This window comes from Hippopotamus amphibius, chromosome 14 (assembly GCF_030028045.1).
Source record: "Hippopotamus amphibius kiboko isolate mHipAmp2 chromosome 14, mHipAmp2.hap2, whole genome shotgun sequence".
Classification (NCBI taxonomy): Eukaryota; Metazoa; Chordata; class Mammalia; order Artiodactyla; family Hippopotamidae; genus Hippopotamus; species Hippopotamus amphibius.
The window spans coordinates 16,393,836-16,419,784 of NC_080199.1; the positions used below are offsets into that span (position 1 = coordinate 16,393,836).

The following is a 25,949-nucleotide window of genomic DNA, read 5'->3' on the forward strand; positions in this document are numbered from 1 at the left end:
ACAGAAAGCTGGGCGGCCATGGCGGTGGCTTGCTTTTGCTGACTCACAAGCAGCGGGGAGGAGGCGCAGGTATAGCCTCTCTCTCGGCACCTATGAAGGATAAAGGAAGTAACCCTCCGGGCCTGACTAACGCACTCAGGGATAACAAAGGCCCCGGGGTGGGGCTGGCCTAGAGTTCCTGCAGGCAAGAGTCAAAAGTCCCCAGAGTGGCCCAGCTCTGGAGACATTCTGTTTACACCTGAGGCACCGCCATGGCTGACTGAGCCACTGTGACCCGGGCAGGGCGCCACTGCTCACTCACCCCCAGGGGAAGGAGCCACTATTGTACCCTCTCTCTCCCCACACACTGGCGCTTACACATGAACAATAAAGGAAGCTCTGCTGGTTGCAGAGTAATACAAAAAGCCCAAAGCAGGTAGAGGGACACTTACAGCTGAGACCCCAAGGAAACAGAAATATTATTATTAATTCTATTGATCTGGTTCATTCTGGGGTCAGTTCCAGTTTTTTAAAAATTTTTTTTTATTTTAAAAATTATGATCTTAGTCCTAAGGGATCTACACATTTTATAACATATTTTTTTAATTCTATTTTTTATTCTATTTTTATTTTTAGCCTTTTTACATATTTCTATTTCTAGCTAAGTTTTTTGTAGTGCTGACTGTATCTCTCCTACCTTCTTTTCATCTCTACCTTTCTACATTTCTATTTCTTTCTTTTTCTTTTCATATTTCCAGTCACACTACGCTCTTCTGTTGCCCTGTCTTCTATCCTTTTTTAGTTTCTTTTATCTTAACATACTTGTAATCAATATTATTGCTCTGCTCTGTTTCCTTGCTTTATTCTCCAGATGACACAGTGCTTTGGTTTTTATTATTAGGTTTGGTCTTTATCTTAGTTCTGATTATAATTCTCTGATTTTGCTTTGGGAATCCTCAGTCTGTCTGACTGTACTCTCGCTCTTTATTATATTTGATCCTAGCTTTCAAAATTTCCCTGGATATGTGTTTGTGTGTGTGTCGTTTTTTTTAATTAATTACGATCTTAGTCCTAAGGGATCTACACGTATTATAACATATTTTTTATTCTTTTATTCTATTTTTTCTTCTATTTTTATTTTTAGACTTTTTACATATTTTTATTTCTAAGTTTTTTTTTGGTCCTAACTTTATCTCTTCTACCCTCTTTCCTTCCCTATCTTTTATACATTTCTATTTTTTTCTCACTTTTATTTTCATATTTCCAGTCACACTATGCTCTTCTGTTGCCCTGTCTTCAATCCTTTTTTAGTTTATTTTATCTTAATATACTTATAAGCAATATTATTGGTCTGCTCTGTTTCCTTGCTTTACTCTCCACATGACACACTGCTTTGGTTTTTATTATTAGATTTTGTCTTTATCTTAGTTCTAGGTATAACTGTCTGATTTTGTTCTGAGACTCTTCAGTGTGTCTGGTGGTACACTTGCTCTTTATTATATTTGATTCTAGCTTTCAAAATCTCCCTTGATCTGTGTTTGTGTGTGTGTGGTTTTTTGTTTGTTTGTTTTGGTTTTGAATTTCTGTTGGTTTTCTCTTTGATTGCCTGATGGCATACTGGGGTTCTTCTGTCAGATCTTTCTAGTGCCTTATGTTCTACTGGATTTAGTATTTGTGTGTATTATACATGAATGTGTTTCCTTGACTTAGTATTTGTTTGACTCAATACTCTGCCACTAGTCTGGGGCTTGGACAGTTCTTTAAACCCCTTTATTGCCAGGACAAGCAATCTCTGAAGTCTGGACTACTTCATTAGAAGTCAAGTTGGAGGCTCTGGGGAGAGAGCACTGCATCCAAGATGCTAGACTACTAGGGAGTCCTCAGACACAGGGAAGATTAACTGCAGAGAACTCTCACAGAGCCCTGTATCAGAGTCTAAGACTCAGTTTCGTCCGACTGTCTGCAAGTGCCAGTGCTGGACACCTCACACCAAACTACAAACAAGACAGGAACACAAACCCACCCATCAGCACATACACTACCTAAAGCCATATTAACCTCACAGATACCCTAAAACACACCACCTGACACGGCCCTGCTCATGAGAGAAAAGACACAGAGCCACATACTGGAAAGCAGACACCAGAACCCCCCACCAGGAAGCCTACTCAAGACACTGTACAAACCCCAGCACAGGGGGCAGAAGGCAGAAGCAAGAGGAATTACCACTAGGCAGCACAGGGAAAGGAGACAGCAAATCCTATAAATTAGACAAAATGAGAAAACAAAGAAACACCTTGCAGACAAAGGAGCAGGAAAAAACCCCACAAGACCAAATAAATGAAGAGGAAAAAGGAAAATTGCCTGAAAAAGAATTTAGAATAATGATAGTAAAGACAATCCAAAATCTTGATAACAAAATACAGAAAATACAAGAAACAGTTTATAAGGACTCAGAAGAACTAAAGAGCAAGCAAACAGTAATGGACAACAAGATAACTGAAATTAAAAATACTGTAGATGGTATAAACAGCAGAATAACTGGGGAAGAAGAATGAATAAGTGAGTTGGAAGATAGAATGGGGGAAATAACTGCCACAGAGCAGGAAAGAGAAAAAAGAAAAAAGAATAGAAGACAGTCTCAGAGACCTTGGTGACAACATTAATAAGCACACCAACATTTGAGTCCTGGGCATCCCAGAAGAAGAAGAAAAAAAGAAAGGGCCTGAGAAAATACCTGAAGAAGTTATAGTGGAAAACTTCCCCAACATGGGAAAGGAAATAATTAATGAAGTCCGAGAAGCGCAGAGAGTCCCATAAAGAAAAAAGCCAAGGAGAAATACACCAAGGCACATATTAATCAAACTAATGACAATTAAACACAAAGAAAAAATATTAAAAGTGGCAAAAGAAAAGCAACAAATAACATATAAGGGAAAACCCATAAGTATAACAGCTGATCTTTCTGCAGAAACTCTGCAGGCCAGAAGGGAATGGCAGGATATACTGAAAGTCCTGAAAGAGAAAAACCTACAGCCAAGAATATTTTACCCAGCAAGAATCTTATTCAGATTCGACGGAGAAATCAAAAGCTCTACAGACAAGCAAAAGTTAAGAGAATTTGGCACCACCAAACCAGCCTTACAATTGCTAAAGGAACTTCTCTAAGTAGGAAACACAAGAGAAGGAAAAGACTTACAAAAACAAACCCAAAACAATTAAGAAAATGGTAATAGGAACACACATGCCAATAATCACCTTAAATGTAAATGGTTTAAATGCTCCCACCAAAAGACACAGACTGGCTGAATGGACACAGAAACAAGATCCTTCTACATGCTGCCTACAAGAAACCCACTTCAGACCAAGGGATGGAAAAAGATATTCCAAGCAAATGGAACTCACAGGAAAGCTGGGGTATCAATACTCATATCAGACAAATTAGACTTTAAAGTAAAGATTATTACAAGAGACAAGGAAGGACACTACATAATGATCAAGGGATCCATCCAAGAAGAACATATCACAATGGTAAATAACTATGTACCCAACATAGGAGCACCTCAATACATAAGGCAAATGCTAACAGCTATAAAAGGGGACATCGACAGTAACACAATAATAATGGGAGACTTGAACACCCCACTTACATCATTGGACAGATCATCCAAACAGAAAATAAATAAAGACACACAAGCTTTAAATGACACATTAGACTATCTCGACTTAATTGATATTTATAGGACATTCCATCCAAAAACGACAGACTACACTTTCTTCTCAAGTGCACATGGAATATTTTCCAGGATAGATCACATCTTGGGTCACAAATCAAACCTCGGTAAATTCAAGAAAATTGAAATCATATCAAGCATCTTCTCTGACCACAACGCCATGAGACTAGATATCAATTACAGGAAAAAAACTGCAAAAAATACAAACATATGGAGGCTAAACAATACACTGTCAAACAACCAAGAAATCACTAAAGTAATCAAAGAGGAAATCAAAAAATATCTAGAAACAAATGACAATGAAAACACAACAACCCAAAACCTATGGGACATAGCAAAAGCAGTTCTAAGAGGGAAGTTTATAGCAATACAGTCCTACCTCAAGAAACAAGAAAAAGATTGAATAAACAACCTAACCTTACACCTAAAGCAATTAGAGAAAGAAGAACAAAAAAACCCCAAAGTGAGCAGAGGGAAAGAAATCATAAAGATCAGAGCAGAAATAAATGAAAAAGAAAGGTAGGAAACAATAGCAAAAATTAATGAAACTAAAACCTGGTTCTTTGAGAAGATAAACAAAATTGATAAACCATTAGCCAGAGTCATCAGGAAGAAAAGGGAGAAGACACAAATCAACAGAATTAGAAATGAAAAAGGAGACGTAACAACGGACACCGCAGAAATACAAAACATCATGAGAGACTACTACAAGCAACTTTATGCCAATCAATTGGATAACCTGGAAGAAATGGATAAATTCTTAGAAAAGTACAATCTTCCAAGACTGAACCAGGAAGAAATAGAAACTATGAACAGACCAAGCGCAAGGATGGAAATTGAGACTGTGATTAAAAATCTCCCAACAAACAAAAGCCCAGGGCCAGATAGATTTCCAGGCGAATTCTATCAAACATTTAGAGAAGAGATAACACCTAATCCTTCTCAAACTCTTCCACAATATAGCAGGAGGAACACTCCCAAAACTCATTCTATGAGGCCACCATCACCCTGATACCAAAACCAGGCAAAGATGTCACAAAAAAAGAAAATTCCAGACCAATGTCACTGATGAATATACATGCAAAAGTCCTCAACAAAATACTACCTAACAGAATCCAACAGCACATTAAAAAAATCATACACCATGATCAAGTGGGGTTTATCCCTGGGATGCAAGGATTCTTCAATATACGCAAATCAATCAACATGATACATCATATCAACAAATTGAAGGATAAAAACCATATGATCATCTCAATAGATGCAGAAAAAGCTTTTGACAAAATTCAACATCCATTTATGATCAAAACTCTCCAGAAAATGGTCATAGAATTACCTCAACATGATAAAAGCCATATATGACAAACCAAAATCCAACATTGTTCTAAATGGTGAAAAATTGAAAGAATTTCCTCTAAGAACAGGAACAAGACAAGGGTGTCTACTCTCACCATTATTATTCAACATAGTTTTGGAAGTTCTAGCCACAGCAATCAGAGAAGAAAATGAAATACAGGGAATCCAAATTGGAAAAGAAGAAGTCAAATTGTCACTCTTTGCTAATGACATGAATATTATACATAGAAAACCCTAAAGATTCTACCAGAAAACTGCTACCACTAATTGATGAATTTAGTAAAGTAGCAGGATACAAAATTAATGCACAGAAATCTCTTGCATTCCTATACACTAACAACGGAAGGGCAGAAAGAGAAATTAAGGAAACTCTCCCATTTACCACTGCAACAAAAAGAATTAAATACCTAAGAATAAACCTGCCTAAGGAGGCAAAAGATCTGTATGCAGAAAACTTTAAGACACTGATGAAAGAAATCAAAGACGACACAAACAGATGGAGGGACATACCATGTTCCTGGATTGGAAGAATCAACAATGTGAATATGACTGTACTACCCAAAGCAATTTACAGATTCAACACAATCCCTATCAAATTACCAATGGCATTTTTCACAGAACTAGAGCAAGAAATCTTACAATTTGTATGGAAACGCAAAAGACCCCGAATAGCCAAAGCAATCTTGAGAAGGAAAAATGCATTTGGTTGAATTAGGCTTCCTGACTTCAAACTATACTACAAGGCCATAGTGATCAAGACATTATGGTACTGGCACAAAAATAGAAAGGAAGATCCATGGAACAGAATAGAGAACCCAGAGGTAAGCCCAAGCACATACGGGCACCTTATCTTTGACAAAGGAGGCAAGAATATACAATGGAAAAAAGACAGCCTCTTCAATAAGTGGTGCTGGGAAAATTGGACAGCAACATGTAAAAGAATGAAATTAGAACACTTCCTAACACCATACACAAAAATAAATTCAAAACAGATTAAAGACCTAAATGTAAGGGCAGACACTATAAAACTCCTAGAGGAAAGCATACGTAGCACACTGTATGACATACATCAAAGCAAGATCCTTTTTGACCCACCTCCTAGAATCATGGAAATCAAATCAAGAATAAACAAATGGGACCTCATGAAAGTTTAAAGCTTTTGCACAGAGAAAGAAACCATAAACAAGACTTGAAGATAACCCTCAGATTGGGAGAAAAACTTGCCAATGAAGCATCACACAAAGGATTAATCTCCAAAATATACAAGCAGCTCATGCAGCTGAATACTAAAAAAGCAATAACCCAATCCACAAATGGGTGGAAGACCTAAATAGTCATTTCTCCAAAGAAGACATGCAGATGGCCAACAAACACATGAAAAGATGCTCAACATCACTACTTATTAGAGAAATGCAAGTCGAAGCCACAGTGAGGTATCACCTCACACCGCTCAGAATGGCCATCAGCAAAAAATCTAGAAACAACAAATGTTGGAGAGGGCGTGGAGAAAAGGGAACTCTTCTGCGCTGTTGGTGGGAATGTAAGTTGGTACAGCCACTATGGAAAACAGTTTGGAGGTTCCTTAAAATACTAAAAATAGAACTACCATATGATCTAGTAATCCCACTACTGGGCTTATACCCAGAGAAAACCATACTCCAAAAAGAAACATGTACCTTAATATTCATTGCAGCACTATTTACAATAGCCAAGACATGAAAGCAACCTAAATGCCCATCAACAGATGAATGGATAAAGAAGATGTGGCACATATATACAATGGAATATTACTCAGCTATAAAAAGGAATGAAATTGAGTTATTTGTAGTGAGGTGGATGCACCTAGAGTCTGTCATACAGAGTGAAGTAAGCCAGAAAGAGAAAAAACAAATACTGTATGCTACTTCATATATATGGAATCTAAAAAAAAAAAAAAATGGTACTGATGAATCCAGTGACAGGGCAAGAATAAAGATGCAGAGAATGGACTGGAGGACACGGGGTTCGGGGGCAGGGGATGAAGGGAAAGCCAGGACGAAGTGGGAGAGTAGCATAGACATATATATACTACCAACTGTAAAATAGATAGCTAGTGGGAAGTTGCTGTATAACAATGGAAGATCAACTGGATGATGGGTGATGCCTTAGAGGGCCAGGACAGGGAGGGTGGGAGGGAGTTGTGGGACAGGGAGGGCGGGAGGGAGGAGATATGGGGATATATGTATAAACACAGCTGATTCACTTTGCTGTACTTCAAAAGCTGGTACAAGAGTGTAAAGCAATTGTATTCCAATAAAGAGCTTAAAAAAATGCACTGGAATCACACAGAGCTGGATTATAACGTAAAGGTGCAGTTTGCAGAATATGAAAGTAAATAAACCTGTAGAGTGAGTGGCACAGAACTTTCCAGAGCCTCATGCTCAGTCACAAGCGGGGTTTGGGTGATTCATGAGCTCAATTTCAAACTGTCAAAGCACATTTCATGGAAATCACAGATTATCCGTCATCAAAAATTGCCTGTGGGAGAGAAAGGACTTTACTGGGAGGTCTTGTTCAAATGCAATGCTGTGTCAAGAGGTCTGGGGGCCTGAGACTCTGCATTTCTAAGAAGCTCCAGGTGATGCAGGAGCTGGTGGTCCCGGCACCGCAGTCTGAGTCACAAGGAATTAGGAAGCCAGTAGGGGACGTGGGACAACCTGGGAGTGAGCGGAGGGGTTGCTAAGGAAATATTACATAAAAAAGGAGAAAATGTAGGACACTAATATTTTGCATATTAGAGCAAGGTCTAGTAAGCATCTGTAAAAATGTATTATCCAAGTAATAGCTCTGAGCAGGAAAAAAAAAAATAACAAACCAAAATCGATCCACTTCTAGAGCTGGAAAATGCTTTAAAATGGCCTAGTACTCTCTAAAATGATCAAATCAACCACAAAATCATTAAATGAAAAACACACCCAGTGTTCATAATCTAACCAGGAATCTCAGGGTGCTATTTACCTCACTTTGGGTCTTTATTTTTACTTGCTATTTCTTCCATCAATTAGAAACCTGCATAGTACCTGTTACTTTCTCCTGTTGACTAATTTCCAGGAATCAGGACAGCAGAGGAAACGACAGAAAAAAAATAAAGCCCCACTTCTGCTGGGCTAGCTCACTCCACGTCCTTCCCCACAGCAGCCTCTCTCAATCAAATCCAACACCAAAGGAGTGTCCCAGAAAAAGGAGGCAGGAGAAGTGTGCAGGTGGGGAATCCGGGGTATTCACGCCTGAAGTGGAATGACTTCATGGCTACGCTGCCTGGGTATCATCTCCAAACACAGAAATGAAGCTAACGGTGATACTGTGCTTGGACCAAGACACAAGTCAAAAGTCAGCTTACTGCAGCTATGACTTTAGTCTCCAGATTCAATCCTCCCTCAAACATTTTAGAATCTCAGATAATTCTAAGATTCGGGGGTTTTAAGATCATAGAATACAAATCTGGTATGTTCCTAAGATGTACTGCAGAGTTTCTTAAATAATTCATATTTTTGGCTTTGGGGGGAATTTAACACGAATGAAAATTAACAGAAATACATTTACAACAGGAAATCTGGTGGAAACATTGCCTACAAGTAAGCAAACACCACCTATAGAGCTCTCCAAGACAGGACTGCATCAAAAGTGCAGTGACTGTTTTCCCAGCACAGCAGTCCTCACCCTCCACTAGACCTACAATGAACCTGGAAATAATTAGGAGGGAGCTTTTGCCCTGTGACTAACTGCAGCTGCTCCCCGGGTATCATTTGGGCAGTAAATTGAATATTTATTCTTCCATGTCACAAGGGTATCATTCATTAAATTATGGCTACAGTCCACTGGATGGGTCTGTGGTAGAAACAGCAGTTCTTAAAGTATTTAACACATCTAGGTAATCAGGTGTTTATGGAGTTGCCTTGTGGGTGTGTTTAGGTTACTGGTTGCTCACACCTGTGTGTTACTCACTCACTCTCCCAGCCAGCAGTCCCTCATCATCCTCTCTGTGCCTTGCAGAATGCCACTTTCTGGGGAACAAAGATGAAAATAAGATGCTCCCTGATCTTAGGAAGTCTCAATGTTCTGTGAGATACAGACCTAAAACTACAAAGCATGCCATAGGGGCTATCTTTTATCTTAATTGTGGTAAAATTCACATAATACAAAATTTACCAACTTGACAATTTTTAAGTGTAAAGTTTAGTGTTAGGTACGTTCACATTGCTGTGCAACCAACCACCAGGATATCATTTGCCGTGTAAAACTGAAATTCTGTACCCATTAAACAATGACCCCTCATTCCCCCTCCCCTAGTCCCTGGCAACCACCATTCCACTTTATCTTTATGAGTGTGACTACCCTAGGAACGTCATATGTGTAGTCACACAGTATTCGTTGCTTTTGTTTCCGGCTTATTTCATTTAGCATGATGTCCTCAAGGTTATCTATACGTTGGGATTTTCTTCCTTTTTCAGACTGAATAATATTCCATTGTAAGGATATACCACATTTGATTATCCATTCATCTGTTGATGGATACTTGGAGTGCTTCCAAATTCTGGTTACCATGATTAATGCTGCTATGGACACAGGTGTACCGTGAATGCTATCTTAAAAAATATACGAGGGTGAATCAAAAATTTTCCACACTCTGGTTATATTAAAACTTCTGTTGGCTGCAATGTCTTATCAGCACTTCCCATTCAAGTGTCTCCTGAGTCACTGTTGTGCAGGTGTGAATGTGTTACATCAGTTCATTTGTAACTGTGGTGTGAGCAAAACTGGATGCCCCACTTGTGATTTGCACGCAAGTGGAGCAGCGTTCAGTGATTCGTTTATGGTCTGAAGGTGTACCCGGTGCTGTTTTTCATTGAAGACTTTGCGTGCAGTATGGAGAAAGTGTTTTGTTTCAAAGAAGTGTGTATGAATGGATAGAGAAGTACAGGGAAGGTCACACAAGTGTTAGCCATCAAGAAGGAGCTGGACGCCTGTCCACATCCATGGCTGATAACATTGAGCTTACATATGAAACGATTCTGTCGAATAGACAAGTGACAGTGGATTATGTGGCAAATCATTTGCAAATTATCCATAGTTCTGCCTATGAAATAATCCACAACAGACATAGGTTTCAAAAAGTTTGTGCTAAAAAAAAAAAAAAAAAAGTTTGTGCTGAAGCCTAAGCTTCGGATTAAATGTAGAGGACTGCTATCCAAGGGCGCTGTGATCTTGCATGGCAATGCACGTCTGCACACTTCTGACTACACTGTGGACACTCTGCAAAAACTTTGTTTTGAGGTGTCAAAGCATCCTCCCTAGTCCTGAGCTTGCTCCATCGGACTTCCACTTGTTTGTTTCCCTGAAAGGACGCTACAAGGACGAAGATTCACTTCTGATGCAGAAGTAGAGATAGCCGTGCATTCATGGCTCACAGCTCAGCCTAAAACATTTTTTTAATGAGGGAATACAAAAGCTTGTTGACAGATGGACAAAGTGTATTGAAAAGCAAGGAGACTGTCTTGAAAAATGATGTATTTTTCTTTTCTAAAAGTTAATGAAAATAAATTCTACAGCCAGAGTGCAGATAATTTTTGACTCACCCTCATATATAAGATGCTAAAGAAGAACTGAGGGTCTCGCAGACGCAGATGCATGAGAATTAACTCAGAAAATGAAAACATTCATCAGCTAGATGACAGAGGGGAAAGGTCTCTGAGGTAGGGGACAGTGTGTGCACGCTGGAAGCTGGGAGGACGCGGTGCTTTGGGAGAACATACACACAACCTGAGTGTAAGGGGTGTGCATATATTAGGACTTGTGGCTGCAGAGGTAGTTGGGGAGAGCTTCCTACTGCCTTATCTGTTATGGTTTCATTGCTTCTTCAAGAGCCTGCCTTGATCCCAGCCCAGAGCCCCAAGCTGGGTGTGAAAGGAACATGGCCAGTAGCCATGGACAATGGCAGGTCCAAGTCACAAATCTCTCTGTCGTTTCCCACGTGTATCTTTCCCTGTTCCTCTGGCTTTGCTTTCACTGATTTTGAGCAGGTCTCTGGGGCCTGCCTCCAGCTGGGGGCTCTGGTTCCTCACCCCTGACTGAGTCATGACTGGGCTCTTCTCTGGCGGCTACAAGCTGGCCACACAGCCCCTGCTGGAGTGCACGTGGGGCTGCACTATGGTTCCAGCAACAGCTCGCCCAGGCCAGTAAGGACAGATCTGTGCTTCAGAAAGATGCCGTCTGTGGGCGGGAGGGCTGGGGATGGCAGCTAAGTGTGGGTGAGTGGAGGACAAGTCTACGGAAAGGGCCAAGGGACAGAGGAGGAGGCTGCAACCTAAGGGCGTCACGGAGGAAAAGGTTTCAGAAATACAAAGAAGAAAGGATAGATAGGAGGGAGATACTGGAGAGTTAGGGACAGGGATCCAGGGCTGACTTCCCAGACACCGCAGGAATAACAGGTGTCACATATCATATCCTAGGTCAGGTTAACTTCTAGCTCTGGATCCCAGGGCCCACCAACCACCATGAGCAGCTCATGACACAGGGAAGAACTGCTGGGATCCCCATTCCATGGTCAGTTTCCAAGAAAGATTCACCTACAATGTCACCAATCTAATCTGCATCCATGAGGAACAAAGAGTCCCCCTGACATACCAGCAAGGAAGCCAACAGCAGATGCAGCGCTAAATCTTTAGCTGGACTTTTAAAGAGGCAAATGGCTTAAACAAACCTTTCCTCTTGACGGAATATATGGGTTCAGGTGCTTCAATACCAGAGGACTGTCAAAGCTGTATTTAAAGTTAACTCCACCAAAGTTAATGCATCCTGCATGGGGCCAGGCTGGCGGTGGACGATACTTGTATTCCCAGAGCGCTTCTTCCTCAAGGTCTGTGTGTTCAATCACTCTTTCTACTGAAATCATCTGAAACACACATGACATAACCTGAGTTAGGAACGCAGGGTCTTGTTTATGTATGTTCAGAGACTGTAAATAAAATTTCTGCATTTTATCTTTATATCTCCTTTTATAAATTTAAGAATATCTCAGGTCTAAGCAACCCCAAAAGACAGAAGTAGTAGTTTAATGAGGGCTTTGATGATTTGCAAACTTGTTCACTGTCTTTTAACACTTTCACTTACAGCTACTTCCTTCAACATCATATTAAAACTAAACGAATTAGGGAGCGGAATGTTAAGATTTTACTGACCCAGTTTTCAGGTATGAATAAAAAACAAGAGAATTTTATCCAAGAAAAGAATACTTATGGACCATCAGTCAGTAATGTGTGGCTATAGAAGGGTCATCTGTTATAGATGAGTAAAACTGGACAGTCATAAAACTTTATTTTAATAGTCACTTTGTACTCTATTAGAAGAACAAAATGGAAGCGTTTCATTTTATTGTTTTTCTCATTTTAGGAGAAGGTGCTAATATTCAAAAGAGGAGACAATTTACATATTGACTAAAGCCTCCTGAACAACCATAACTCACACCTCTGACAGCACACTCCAGGAGGAAGCTTATCCTACAAGAGGGACACCAGCAAATTCAGGTGTTCAACACACACAAGAATAAATGCTAAAGTGGGAGGGAGGGGAAGAATACCTATGAATTAAACTAAAAAACCTAAAAATACTGAATTGTTCTTTTACTAGAGGAATTACCCACTAAGAAACAAAAATAAACAAGCACCTAAAAAGTTCAATTATAGTTTCTCCAGGGTTTTAGAACCTCCCTCCTACAGAGACGTTTATTATATTGAAGGCATCTGATGAATATAAAACTTGCTGACACGACACACATAAGACTTAGAAAAACATGTACGTGGGTGAGTCAAAAATTATCTGCACTCTGGCTGTAGAATTTATTTTCATTAACTTTTAGAAAAGAAAAATACATCATTTTTCGACATAATCTTCCTATTTTTCAATATACTTTGTCCACCTGTCAACAAGCTTTCGTATTCTCTCATTAAAAAATGTTTTAGGCTGAGCTGTGAGACATGAATGTACTGCCGTCTTCACTTCTTCATCAGAAGTGAAGCTTCGTCCTCGTAGGGCCACTTTCAGGGGAACAAACAGGTGAAAGCCCGATGGAGCAAGATCAGGACTATAGGGGCTTCCTAGGTGGCGCAGTGGTTAAGAATCCGCCTGCCAATGCAGAGGACATGGGTTCGATCCCTGCTCCAGGAAGATCCCACATGCCACGGAGCAACTAAGCCCGTGTGCCCCCCCCCCAAAAAAAAAAAAAGATTAGGACTATAGGGTGGATACTTTGACACCTCAAAACAAAGCTTTTGCAGAGTGTCCACAGTGTAGTCAGACGTGTGTGGATGTGTCCATCCTCACACCACAAAAAACAAATCACTGCACGCTGCTCGTCTTTCCTGCAAATCACAAGTGGGGCATCCAGTTTTGCTCACACCACAGTTACAAAAGAACTGATGTAACATGTTCGCACCTGCACAGCAGTGACTAGGGAGACAGTAGCCTTGAACAGAAAGCACTAATAAGACAGTGTGGCCAACAGAAGTTTTAATATAACCGGAGCCAGATAATTTTTGACTCACCCTCGTATATATTTTCTTACATTACCTTTAAACAGATGGAGGAGGATATAAAAAACTCTGTTAGCTATGATGTAAAAACAATAATTTTAATATTATTCATAAGAGTTGCTTTTATACCACTTAATGGTAAGAGAGTTGAAAAGATTAAGAATGTTAAGGTAAACTCACCATATTCTCAACTTCTATGCTTTGCCTGAGGCACCACTGGAACATTCCCATGAGTGTGAGGGCAAGAGACAGCACCAGGCCAACCCGCCCGGCATCCAAACCTAAATGAGGAAGAAGAAGGGGAATAAAGTCAGTCCCGTTCTTAACCCCGAGCCTGGCTCCCTCTGTCACTTTATTAAGACTCCTTTATAATATTTAAATCATTTGCATATAATGATAGTATTACACATTCTTTTATTATGTGTTGAGTCCATGATACAGTGGAAAAAAAAACCCACTATGAATTCAAAAAGACTATTAGATGAGTTTATTAATCCCAACATGGTAAATATACACTTGACAGTATCATATAGGTGAGGAATCATGTCATTTTTCTGACTATCATGATTATGGTTTCAAGAATTATTATGTAATTTCACTTTCTACATCCAACACAGCTGCAGTTGAAACCATGAAAAACAAGGCAATGGGTTCTAAGAGCCAGTGCTTTCAAATCTAAAATACTACTCTCATTGTTCCTGATTAAAGACTATGATTAAACGCTGTTACTATGGAATAGTCAGGGATGGTGAATTCATGCCATGCATAATAATACCTGCTCATCTGGTGCCCACAGAGCAGGGAGGGCACTGTTCTTTCCCACAGAGAATCTTCTCACCCCCGTGCACCAGGCACCTGCAACCAAGAGATCCAAGTAGCCCTAAAGCTAAAACCTAAAGCCCTAAGCTGGATAAAAAGCTTAATAGTAAACTCGGTCCTCTCCTCCCAACTACTGAACACTACTTGGAAAGTTCAGAAGGTCAGCTTCCCACAGTTATGTAGACCTAAATGCCCTCAAAGACAGATAAAACACTAAAAGGTCTCATCAACACACAAATGACTTCATATGGACCACACTGTGGAATCACATGCTGCAAAGTCTTTAATACAATTCATTAGAACAAAACAGTACATATCAGACTAGATGGCAAGAGTTTAATATAATAATTGTAAATGAAGCTATAAACTGTAAGTATACCACAAATAGTTATTCACATCTGTACTTACTTTCTGCCAGAATCAGGGACACAAAGGCAACAACAGTGACAAAGATGGCACAGAGGACATCCAGACGCACTGCGAGCCATCGGGACGTGGTCAGAAGCAGGAACCAAGCCTCTGGATTTGTGAAACGTGATAAGCATAATAAATAAGCAGAAAAACCATGTTTATTGCTTTGAATGAGGGAGAGCATCTTGCTTAGCTGAGTTACAGAAGATGTGTACACAAGGTAGGACAGCAAAGTTACACACCCAAGGAGCCTGAAGATTCCAGAAAGCTGACACAAGACTCTGTATGGGACACATGGGAATTAGTCCAGGGACTTTGTGGGAAGCATGCCCTGAAAACTTCAACCTATAGGTTATAAACAGAAATATGATCATCATAAAAAGATGGAGAAATGCTCTCATTAGTGTGTTTCCTGCAGTGCTGGACCTCAGCGTGAGGGTTATCCTCTCACAGGGTCAGCTGTTCCCAGCTCTCTGAGAGCAAAGAGCACAGCTCACTCTGTCTCCAGCACCTTCTGCACTTACGACAGGGCCCTGCATGTGCTACTTTTAGGAGCCAGTATCGAAATGACCATAAGCTAAAAGGATCTACATGGGGCTTTCAAATGCCATTTTATCTTCAAATTACAATAAAGATTAGAGAGACAGACCAGGATTTTATAGACTTAAAGGAAATTCTGACATTTCTACCTAGAAAAAAAGAACTTAACTGATATAAAGAATAATACACATCATGTAGACAGCAAATCTGATCATCAGGAAATTATTTTCCTCAATCACATTTGACTGCATGCTCTGAAAAGTGAGTCTGCAAACTACAGCCTGGGGGCCAAGAAGAGCCCATCACCTGGTTCTATAAATAGTTTTATTGGAACCCAGCCACAGCCATTTGCTGATGTTTTATCTTTGCCTGTCTTTGTGCTACAACAAGAAAGTTGAGAAGTTACAACAGAGGCAGTATGGCACACAAAGCCTAAAATATTTACTCTCTGGCTCTTTGCAAAAAAAAAATTTGCTGACTTCTGCCCTAAAAGGACAGAAAGCCACAGGGCATGATGATGGAAGGACAACGTAAGCCAGTCAGGGAAGAAAAGCAAGGATGTGACAGGGGAAGAGGGGAGCACAGAGGGGATGCTGAGAGTTAAGGGGTGGGGGAGGCAGGTGTGCAGAGGAGGATGTGGGGCGGCACAGAGAGAGGTGCGGGCCAGCAAGGCCACCTGAGAGGGAGGTCAGGCCTCAGAAGGCAGCACATCCCATCCTTTGAAATCATTTCCAGAAACTTACAGACCTGAGTGCAAATCCTGGTGTGCATCAAACTGTTTCTGAAACTTCTGTTCAGCTTTGTATGCCCGGATGGTCCAGAGTCCCTGGAGAGAAGATGCTAAGTGGGAAAATACCAGGCTCTGTGCTGGGGAAGCAGAGACAGACAAAGGACAGAGAAAGTCAGGGAGGCTGGATGCAAGGAAACCAACTGCCTCCCATGCTCTGTGGTCCTACATGCAGCCAAAGGGCACCTGGGGCTTCCTGGTGGGCTGCCTGGTGGAGGAGGGATGACACCCCTTCTGGAGAGGATCCTCCATGTGACCCTCCAACTCCTGCTCACACCAAGCTTCACTGTAATGACCTGGAAATGAAAGATCCTCTCTGAACCTATCTTTGACCAAGTTCAAATCACACCTAGATTTGGATAAAGAAGTTATTTACTAACTCATTCGCCTAGGTTCTCCTCAAACAAGCCTCCCTCCAAATTTCCTCCAGTTGAAAATTGTTCACTAATTTTAATACATATATATATTGAAGTATAGTTGACTTACAATAATGTGTTAGTTCCAGGTATATAGCATAGAGATTCAGTTATTTTTTCTGAATATACTCCATTGTAGGTTATTACAAGATATTGAATAAAATACAGTAAATCCTTGTTGCTCACCTATCTGATGTGTAGTAGGGTGTACCGGTTAATCCCATACTCCTAATTTGCCCCTCCCTCCCTTCCTGTCCCCTTTGGTAACTGTAAGTTTGTTTTCTATGTCTCTGAGTCTGTTTCTGTTTTGTATATAGATTCATTTGTATTATTTTTAGATTCTACATAGAAGTGATATCATATACTATTTGTCTTTGTCTGATTTTACTAAGAATAATATCATCTAGGTCCATCCACATAGTTGCAAATGGCAACATTTCATTCTTCTTTACAGCTAATTATTGTTCACAAATTTTTGAGTCAGGAGTATTCTAAAATTTAATTCTCTGTGAGAGTCCTCCCCACACTGAACTGTGATGAGCCACCTGTGTGTTGTCTCCACCTTAGATTAGTTACCTAAGGGCTAGGGTACAGTCAGCATATCCCCCAAACTGGAACAGTCCCAGGCACAGGACAGGAGCAAGATAAGTAAGGTGAACAGACAGTGTGTCGTCTCCCTGCATCCTGGGACTTTCCCTGCACCTCCTCCAAGAGTCTCATTTTTGGTCACAAAGCACCTGGGTACTGCACTGCCCGTGTGCCCGCTGGACCCATGCAGCCGAGGAGTCTTTCAGTTGTCTTGACTTCTGCTCCGGGAACCTGATGGATGTTTTTATAACCGCCTGCTGGATACTTGCCCTGGTGTTTGGAGGTCACAGTGGCATGTGACACTGACATCACTTTTAAAATCACACAGTGACCTTAGTGGCCATTCTCATTTGAGTGACAATGTGGGTAAGGGGCCTGGTGGCACATGACTGGCCATGCATTTCCTGCCATCTTCTCTAAGAGCACACTGACCACGCGCACCAGGGTCAGGCTCCTGCACCTCAAGGAACAGATGGGCTGCAGGCTGCTGGGCAGGGAGGACCCCTTACGGTTTTCATTCCCCACCACGAACAAGACTGTAACTTGCTATTGTCAGGGACAGATAGTGAGCCTGTGATCTCTGTCTGGGATGAGTGATAACTTGTGCTTTATCAGCAGGAAATACTGACATCACTTTGTTACCTGTGCCTCTCTTAGAAAAGACCAATTGGTAAAACCTGAGTGTTTACGGGAACTTAAGATCACTTAGCTTATAGGAGGCTACAGAGATTTTATAAAATTAGAGGGAAAAAGAGTCAATGGGGAAAACTCCAATTATTTTCAGGGCCTGACTCCTTAGCCTGGCATCAAAATGCCTGTCTAGGTAACAGTTCAGTCAGCACTGATGTGCACATGGGCACTGCAGGTGTGTGTAACGGGTGCTGGGGTACAAACGGGCAGAGATAGAACCTCCTCTTACGCTTAGTGTCCCTGGTTCTACAAGCAAGTGTGGGAAGACATTCAGGAGCCTTTCTGAAACCTTGAAAATGTTAAAGTATGTGGGCTGAGCGATGGGATTCAGAATGTCCTGCTTGAGCAGTGGAGGAGCTGAGGGTGCGGGGCGTGGAGACTCTGGGGGCATAGGCAGAGGGTTGGCCGTCTCTAGGGGTGCAGCCCCTTTCTCACTGCACACCTCATATCACCCTGTTTGGCCCTGAAGGATGGCTGGTTAGCCAGAGACGGGTAAGATTCCTCAGAGGAGGAACAACCTAAGACAGGCACAGCCGCAGAGGGGCCAACAGGGGTGGGGCACAGACCCCCAATATCTGAAAGAGGTCTCCTGCCCCCAGGGCTGTTTTGCTCTCCACGCCCAGCTCAAATCCACACCTCCTCAGCTCGGACCCAGGAGGCAAACAAAGATCATTGCCCCAGTCATGGGAGGCCTTTGATTGTTTATGGGAGTAACCTGAGAATGTTAGCCAAAGAACTCTATAAAAGCAACCTGGGATGAGTCAACAAGGCTCTTGACCCGAGAGGTCTTGAGCCCCCCGGTCCCACTTTTCTCTTCAGTCTGTGTCTGTGTCTTCTTCAAGCTTGCGGCACCCGTCACTCACCTCGAGTTGCCAAGCTGGTCTCGGCAAGTGGCGCCCAACCTGGGGCACGAAAGGCTTGAGTGATGAAGGTTCACGGAAAGTGAAATTGAGAAAAGTAAAGAATTGGGAAGTGCCGTGAAGCCCCCAAGAGAAGAGTAAGAGGCCTCTGAAAAAATCCTGCCAGTAAGTAAATCTCTTGGGTAGTTTGTGTTTGGGGTAAAATATGGAAAATAAAGAAAGTTCAGATTAATATCGACCAGATGTATGCCTGTTACGGCAGCTCCTAAGGGCAGGTGGAGTAAAAAGCACGTGAAGGTCTTGTAAAAAGCAAATGAAGGTCGATTGTTAGAAATTCTGTAAATAATTGAGAAATATTGTACGTGGTTTCCTTCTTCAGGCTAACACTGGATTTCTGTACTTGGGATAAGGTTGGAAGCAAACTTAAAATACTGCATTCTAAAGGGACTCCCATACCTGTTTCTGTTTAGTCAACGTGGTCTCTGATTGTTAGTACTAAAGCCTCTACAAACTCCTGAAGGCTCAGATGATAGCTTTGATGAAGAAGCCGGTCCATCAGAGGACCGATGGGCATGTGCGGTGCCAGAGGAAACTGAAAAACAAAAGGGAATGCAAATGGCTGAGGGATTAAGACCCTCGGCTCCCTCACTTGTGGAGGAGGGCGAACTTCCTATACTGCCCCCTCCTCCACCCTCTTTAATGCCGCCTGGGGGAGCTTATACATTTCCTGTGTCTAAAGGACACTCAGTTTTATCACCCTTACAGAAGGGCATTTTGCAGGCTAGACAAGAGGGAGATCTGGAAGCTATGCAAATGGCATTTCCAGTAACTATTCATGAAAGGGTGGCACCTGGAGTGGATCCTAATAATCCCAATGGAATTTATGAGGCAGTACATGAGCCGATACCCTTCAAAATATTGAAAGAATTAAAACAAGCAGTACAAAATTATGGAGTAAATTCTCCATTCACCATAGGTATCATACAGGGAGTAGCCGAAGGCTCTCGTTTGATTCCAGCTGATTGGGCAACGTTGGCTCGTGCAGTACTAGCCCCGGGAGAATTTTTACAATTCAAAACCTGGTGGTGTGATCATGCTGAAACTATGGCAAACCAGAACCAAGCAAGGCAGATTCCTATCTCCTTGGATCAATTGATAGGTAGTAGAAATTGGGGCAGAGTTCAAGATCAGATTCTGATGGAAGATCAGGCCATAGAACAGGTGAGACGTTGTTGCTTAAGAGCCTGGGAGAAATCAGAAGCTAAAGGGCAAGCTCCTGAATGTCTTCCCACAAGCAAGGAAGGAACAGGCTTCCTCCTGTGAGACACTGGGGCTCAGAGAGGGTGGGAAGCCCTGGGCTGTGGGAGGACAGCCTGGACTGTGGGCCAGCGGACCATCCACGCAGCCCTGGGGGCTCTTTCCAGCTGGGACATCTGACCAGGAACCTTAACTGTGAGGGGCCCTCACCTATGATATTGCTGTAGGGAAAAACCTTCTCTGAACTGGGACATGATTTAACATTTCTGCTTGTATCTAATTCAGGCAAAGAGCCTTCAGTGATTCAGAGGTGCTTCTCACTGCCCGGGTGCATGTTTGTAGTGTTACTTCAGCATCCACACTGTTCTACTGAGTAACTTTTTATCTTCCTATAACTTTGCACCTTTAATACAGCAACGTGAACTGAGATTGAGCTCACGCTCCAAATAAGAAAGGCTGGGAGCTCTGCACAGGCCTTTCCTGCAGCCCCAGCAGGTGTCCCCACCCGCCCATAGAACTCGGCCTGCAAGCAGGGTGGTCACAGGGATGACGCCAGAGGATTCCAGGGCCCGTTACCCTGTTAGGAGGATGCTGAGAACCCAGCTCCAAGAAGTCTAGAAAACACACTAGAACCCGGCTCTCATTTCCAGAGCAAATGTTGTGACGTCAACACTATTCACCACAGATAAAGCTTCTGAGAAGGAAGTAGACGTGGTTCTCCACCTGGGAGAGTCCTGGAGTGAAACTCTTCAGCTGGGCCAACTTTACCTGCTTCCCTCACCAGGTGATCAAAGCTGCAGGTGATTCTCTCCAGCAGGGATGACTTTAGAAATCACATGTCTTCTCAGCCTTGAACACCCAGGAACCCAAAGACCCCATCACCTACTTCACTTCATGCCCAAGAGTCACAGCAGTCCAGTGGAAATCTGGACCCATGAAAAGCAATCTTGTTTCTTGCAATCCCCACTTAGGGCTGAGCAGGATGCCAGTATGAGTGAACTGGAGAGTTTACAAAGAAAATGAACTAGTGCAGAGGGAGAGGGGATGTCGAGGCTTTGGTGTTATGTTGCCCAGTGTAACATCCTTTTCCCGCAAAGACTGAGCTCGCTGTCCTGAAGCAGACTATGTACCAAGCATGGCGTCAGTCCGCAGTCACAGACACGTATAAGCCTACAGGTCACATGATTGACAGCTGCGTTTTCCACAATCCTGAGGACTCTTGGAGACACACCCCACAAGGACTGCAGATCTTCCCTGGCAGGGGGAGGGCAGGGAACTGCATGCAAGGACCCGGGGGTTAGAGCCCTGCTAGCAGGTTACTATTCATGCTACATGAGACCTACCACTTGTTACTATGTTCCTAATTCCTTCATGTTCAAGGCTCTAGTGCCTTTGGTAGTGGCCAGCAAGCACTTTACAATCATGGACTCCAGAAATCCTCATGAGACCCCCAGAGACTGAGGAAATAAGAGCACTCACTGCTCAGGACTAAGTAAATTAACCCACCTAAGTGGTAGAGCTGGGTGCCAGACTCAACTCTGTCTTATTCACAAGGCTGTGCTTCTAATCATAGCTGCAGTGTCTCAGAGGGAGAATAATCAGGGTTAAGGATGCCCATGTGTGACTGCATGCATTTTTCTCCAGACGTTGTTGTTTATATTTAGAAAACCCCTAACTCTTACTCAGCTAATATCCAACAGACTTAGCCATTACTGCACATCTTATTAAGAACCTTAGGTTGAACAAAGACCCTGGGAATCTGGCATGAGAACCCCTTAAAACAGCAGACTTGTGGGTCTATGGGCTGCATACACCTGGCACATGTGCTAACCCTCCCCTAACAATGCCCATGGCAGACACTGCTAGCTGATCACAGCAGCCTTCAGATAGAATCTGGATATGGCTTCATCATTCAGGCTCTGCCCAGTGAATAGAGCTGGCTAGAGAAAGGCAACCAAACGCCATCCTGCTTTTATGCACTGCTCCCTTGACTGACCATTGCTATGCTTACCTTTGCAAAAATGTGCAAAAAATCCCCATTATAATCAGCTGTGGATCTGTCACTAAGATGACGAAAGTTAACCTAAGGTTCCAGAGGCAGCTAGGCAGGAGGATCTGAACATAAACCTCAGGACTTCGGTAGTCCTTCAGAGCACAAGGGTGAAGCAGGCTTCTGCTTCTGGCCACAGCAGTCAGGAGTCCTTTTTGCTGGTGGCTCCAGCAGTGGCCTTAAGACACACTATCAGCTACTACACAGAGAAAACAGCGGAGTTATTATTTATGGCACAGACCCAGCACCTAGAGACAGAACATAAACGGTCTACTCAACTGGCCACCACATTCAGTTATCTGAGGTGTGGGGGAGGGAATATCCAGGTTGAATTTACTGTCTAACATTCTTGCAACCTATGAGAACGTAAAAAAATCCCAATGTATCACAGGGATGGAGACAAATTCTCAGACTCTCCAGATCAAATACTGAGCAAATCCTGTACTGCTTCTTTAAAAAAGCCTCAGGAAGTGCCCTTCTCTCCACTTCCTTATGGATGGGAAGTGGCCCTCGCCCCAGGCAAAGATCTCTGTCAAGTGTTCCTTCTGGAACAACCCCTCTTTGAATGCACCAGAGATGTGCTTTGCAACAAGACAGCCGCATGACTCATGCGTGGCCTCAAATCTTGACAGGTCTGAAGCCTTGTCTACATGGAAGATTGGATAGAGCTCATCACGTCCTCTTCGGCCTCCCCAGGTCCTACCACCCTACCAAGGCATATCCACAGAACGTCACACACACCTGGACTCCACTGCTCCACCATCCATCCAAACACCTCAAGAAACCAGACATCATGGAGTTTAGCTGGTTCTCTTGATGACTGAAAATTTTTCCAGAGATTTTATAAAAACGATACCCATTATCCTTTATGCAAATATTTATGATAAATGCCTTTTAAGGATTTACTATTAAAAACAAAATATGCAAATGCCACAACACAAAATTCATGTGTCTTGATGAACTTATATTTTTCCACTTAGTAGGTACAGAGAACCATGGGCCTCAGTTATGTTTCTCTTCTTGGTTTGGAATCTAGAGAGTTAAGCTGGCGTTAACCTGCAGTAACTACCTGTGGTTGAGGTTTCTGATACAAGCATCTTCCTACTTTACTTTTTGGCTGTTGTCCTCATACCTTTTTAAAAAATATGTAACAATTCTACTTTTCTTATGATTCTTTCTTTTAATAATGCTGAAATATGTCTGTGCATTAATAAGGAGATAAGCTCTGGATTATTTCATCCTCTGTGATCACCTGTAGAATAGAATGATGAATCATAAACGTGTTCCCCATTATGCTAAAAGTAGGAAGTTGAATGGAGTAATAGACTAAATGCGCACTGCAAGGATCCCCCTCCTGTGTCCTCCTAAGGGGATTATTTCCCACATCATTTATATGAACAGCTTTGAGGAGGGGGGACCACAAACAGTGTGGCGTCACCCCAATACTGGTGATGATAAAGAGCAGCCCTGAAAATAGCACCACTTATCTTTTCAAAACATTTAACAACTGCAGCTTACTTGCCATCTTTTGAGTGTGTGAATGTATTTTTCAAATATATCACTTTTGGCACATGAGTATGTTTCCTGATGCCTCCTTTCCTTGTCAATTCTAGTAACTTCAGAGGAAGAAAACCCCCTATATTCCTTCTCCATTAGTTCCAACGGGATGAAACTTTTTTTTTTTTTTTTTTAAGTTTTACTGAGTGGCTGCACTCTGTTAGGAAGTATGTCATGAACAAAACAGAACCAGTCCCTGTCCTCATGGTGCTCACATGCGTCCTCCTTGTGCTAAAATGCAAAGCTGCCGTTGACACACCACCAGCTCCATTTGTCCTAAGGGCCACACTGACACACAGTGGCCATAATGCTCAGTTACCAAATGTTGACTTGGTGAGAAATTCTAGAAGACAGAATCTGCAGAATTTCATGGGTCTGGTTGATGATGGCACAGGTGAAGCCAGCCTGCATTCCCATCCCGACCTGAGAGCCCCGGCACTCACTTGTACATTCCAGGCGTTTGACATCTCGTGACGTCTCTAAGAAATATCGCTGAAGGAAAAATAAAATGATGCCAAGGGGAACCACGGGTATCACAATCCAAGGAATCACTGCCACCATCACGCCCACCACACCAATCACAAGTAGAAATGTCTGAAATAGCAAAAATAGATACAGAGGCCTCCTCGTCAAGGATTCTTTGCAAAATAAACTTTAATAGGATGCTTTGTTAGGATTAAATTCTTTTTTTGAAAGATTTGTTGGAATGGTAGCAAATGCTTTCCCATCCAGAAATAAAATTATATATGGTTATCATGAGATTTATTGTGTGTCAAACACTATGACAAGAACTCTCTACGCATTAGGTCTTTTGATACATTCAATAGCCCTATGAGGCAGGCATTACTATTTTTCACAGATGAGAATATTTGAGACTCAGAGAGTAGAACCTGAATCCCAAACTATCATGAGTCAGTAGGTATTACTAGAGAGATGAGCAAGAAAGTATTACAGATGAGGAATCCAGAAGCTTCAGCTATAAATGCAGGGATAAAGAAGTGGTTAATTACACATTCAATGTGCAGAAAGTGAGGAAAAATTCAAATGTTGACCTGTGGAAGCTGGAATTTCTCTTTCTTGGTTTTCTATCCACAGTTAACATTTGCTGAGTGCTGACTGTGTACAGGGCTGTGCATTCAACACTTTGCATGTATTAACTCATTACTTCTCACAATAGCCCTTCTGAATAATGGTATCAATATTATCTCATTTTAGTGATGGAGACACTGAGGCACAGAGAGAGGAAAAGCAACGTGGTGACGATTGCAAAGCCTAAGTCACGGAGTTGGGGAGCCCACATCATGAACTATTATGATATATTTAAGCTTGTTGCCAACATACAGCCAGTTTTCTATCATTATGCTAAGTATTTAAAATATGCATTCCGAGATATAAAAAGATGGCGGCAAAGTAGAGAGACGTGGAGTGCATCCCTCCCCGCGGATGCATTGGGAGTGCACGGAAGGACGCAGTCATTCTCACAGAGAACCAGCTGAACGCCAGCGGACGGCCTCGGACACCGGATGGGACTGTGGGGAGCCCGACGTAGCCGGTAGGGAGGCATCTACGAGGGCTCAGGGAGGGTGAGGCGGCGGAGCTGTGGCGGACGGGAGGGAGTGGGAGGCATTCGGAGGGTCCGCAGCGCAGCTCAGCGTTCCCGGACCAAGACATCGATCCGCGGCTGGACGGGGGGTCCGGGAGCGGGAGTGTGGGAGCGGGAGAGCTGGTTCAGTGTGGGAAACACTGTTGCCGGTAGGGTGACGGACCGAGAGGGCGGGAGGGAGGAGGCCCGCGGAGAGGAGTGCCCGTTCCTGAGAGCTGCCCCGCCATGATGGCGGCTGGAGGCTGCAGGCTCACTGGCGGCTGGGAGGAGCCACGTGCATAGCCTCTCTCTCTCTTTCCGTGCCTCTGCAACAGGCAGTGGAGAGACGCCCTGCGGGCCACCTAAGGCGCTCAGGGATAACAAGTACCCTCAGGCACTCGGGTGGGGCTAGATTAAAACCCCTTGCAACGCCAGCAGCAGGGAGGCTGCCGAGAGAAAAAAAAAAAAAAGAAAAGAAAAGAAAAAAACCCCGAGAGAGGCCCAACTCTAAGACTTTCTGTTTACGCCTGAGCCACCTGCGCCCTCTGCAACAGGCACCTCCAAGCCTGACTGAGACATCAGTGCGCCACTGCTCACTCCCTCCCAGGAGAAGGAGCCACTGTTGTACCCTCTCCCTCCCCACACACCGACGCTTACAGACGAACAATAAAGGAACCTCTGCTGGTCACAGAATAACGCAAAAAAACCCAAGGACAAGCAACCCCAAAAGTTTGGACAACCATGAGGAAACAAAGA

General features: G+C 42.7%; 1 protein-coding gene across 1 annotated transcript in view; it reads right to left on the reverse strand.

Annotated features, from left to right (window-relative positions):
- The window catches only part of LOC130835551 (ATP-binding cassette sub-family C member 4-like), a 201,615-nt gene that overhangs the window by 62,630 nt on the left and 113,036 nt on the right, over positions 1-25,949 (reverse strand). Inside the window, exons 21-25 of the mRNA XM_057707189.1 lie at positions 24,055-24,205; positions 16,154-16,273; positions 14,864-14,974; positions 13,817-13,917; positions 11,809-12,000 (exon numbers count right to left, since the gene is read on the reverse strand). Coding sequence (XP_057563172.1) covers positions 11,809-12,000; positions 13,817-13,917; positions 14,864-14,974; positions 16,154-16,273; positions 24,055-24,205 — 675 coding nt within the window. The remainder of the gene's footprint in view (positions 1-11,808; positions 12,001-13,816; positions 13,918-14,863; positions 14,975-16,153; positions 16,274-24,054; positions 24,206-25,949) is intronic.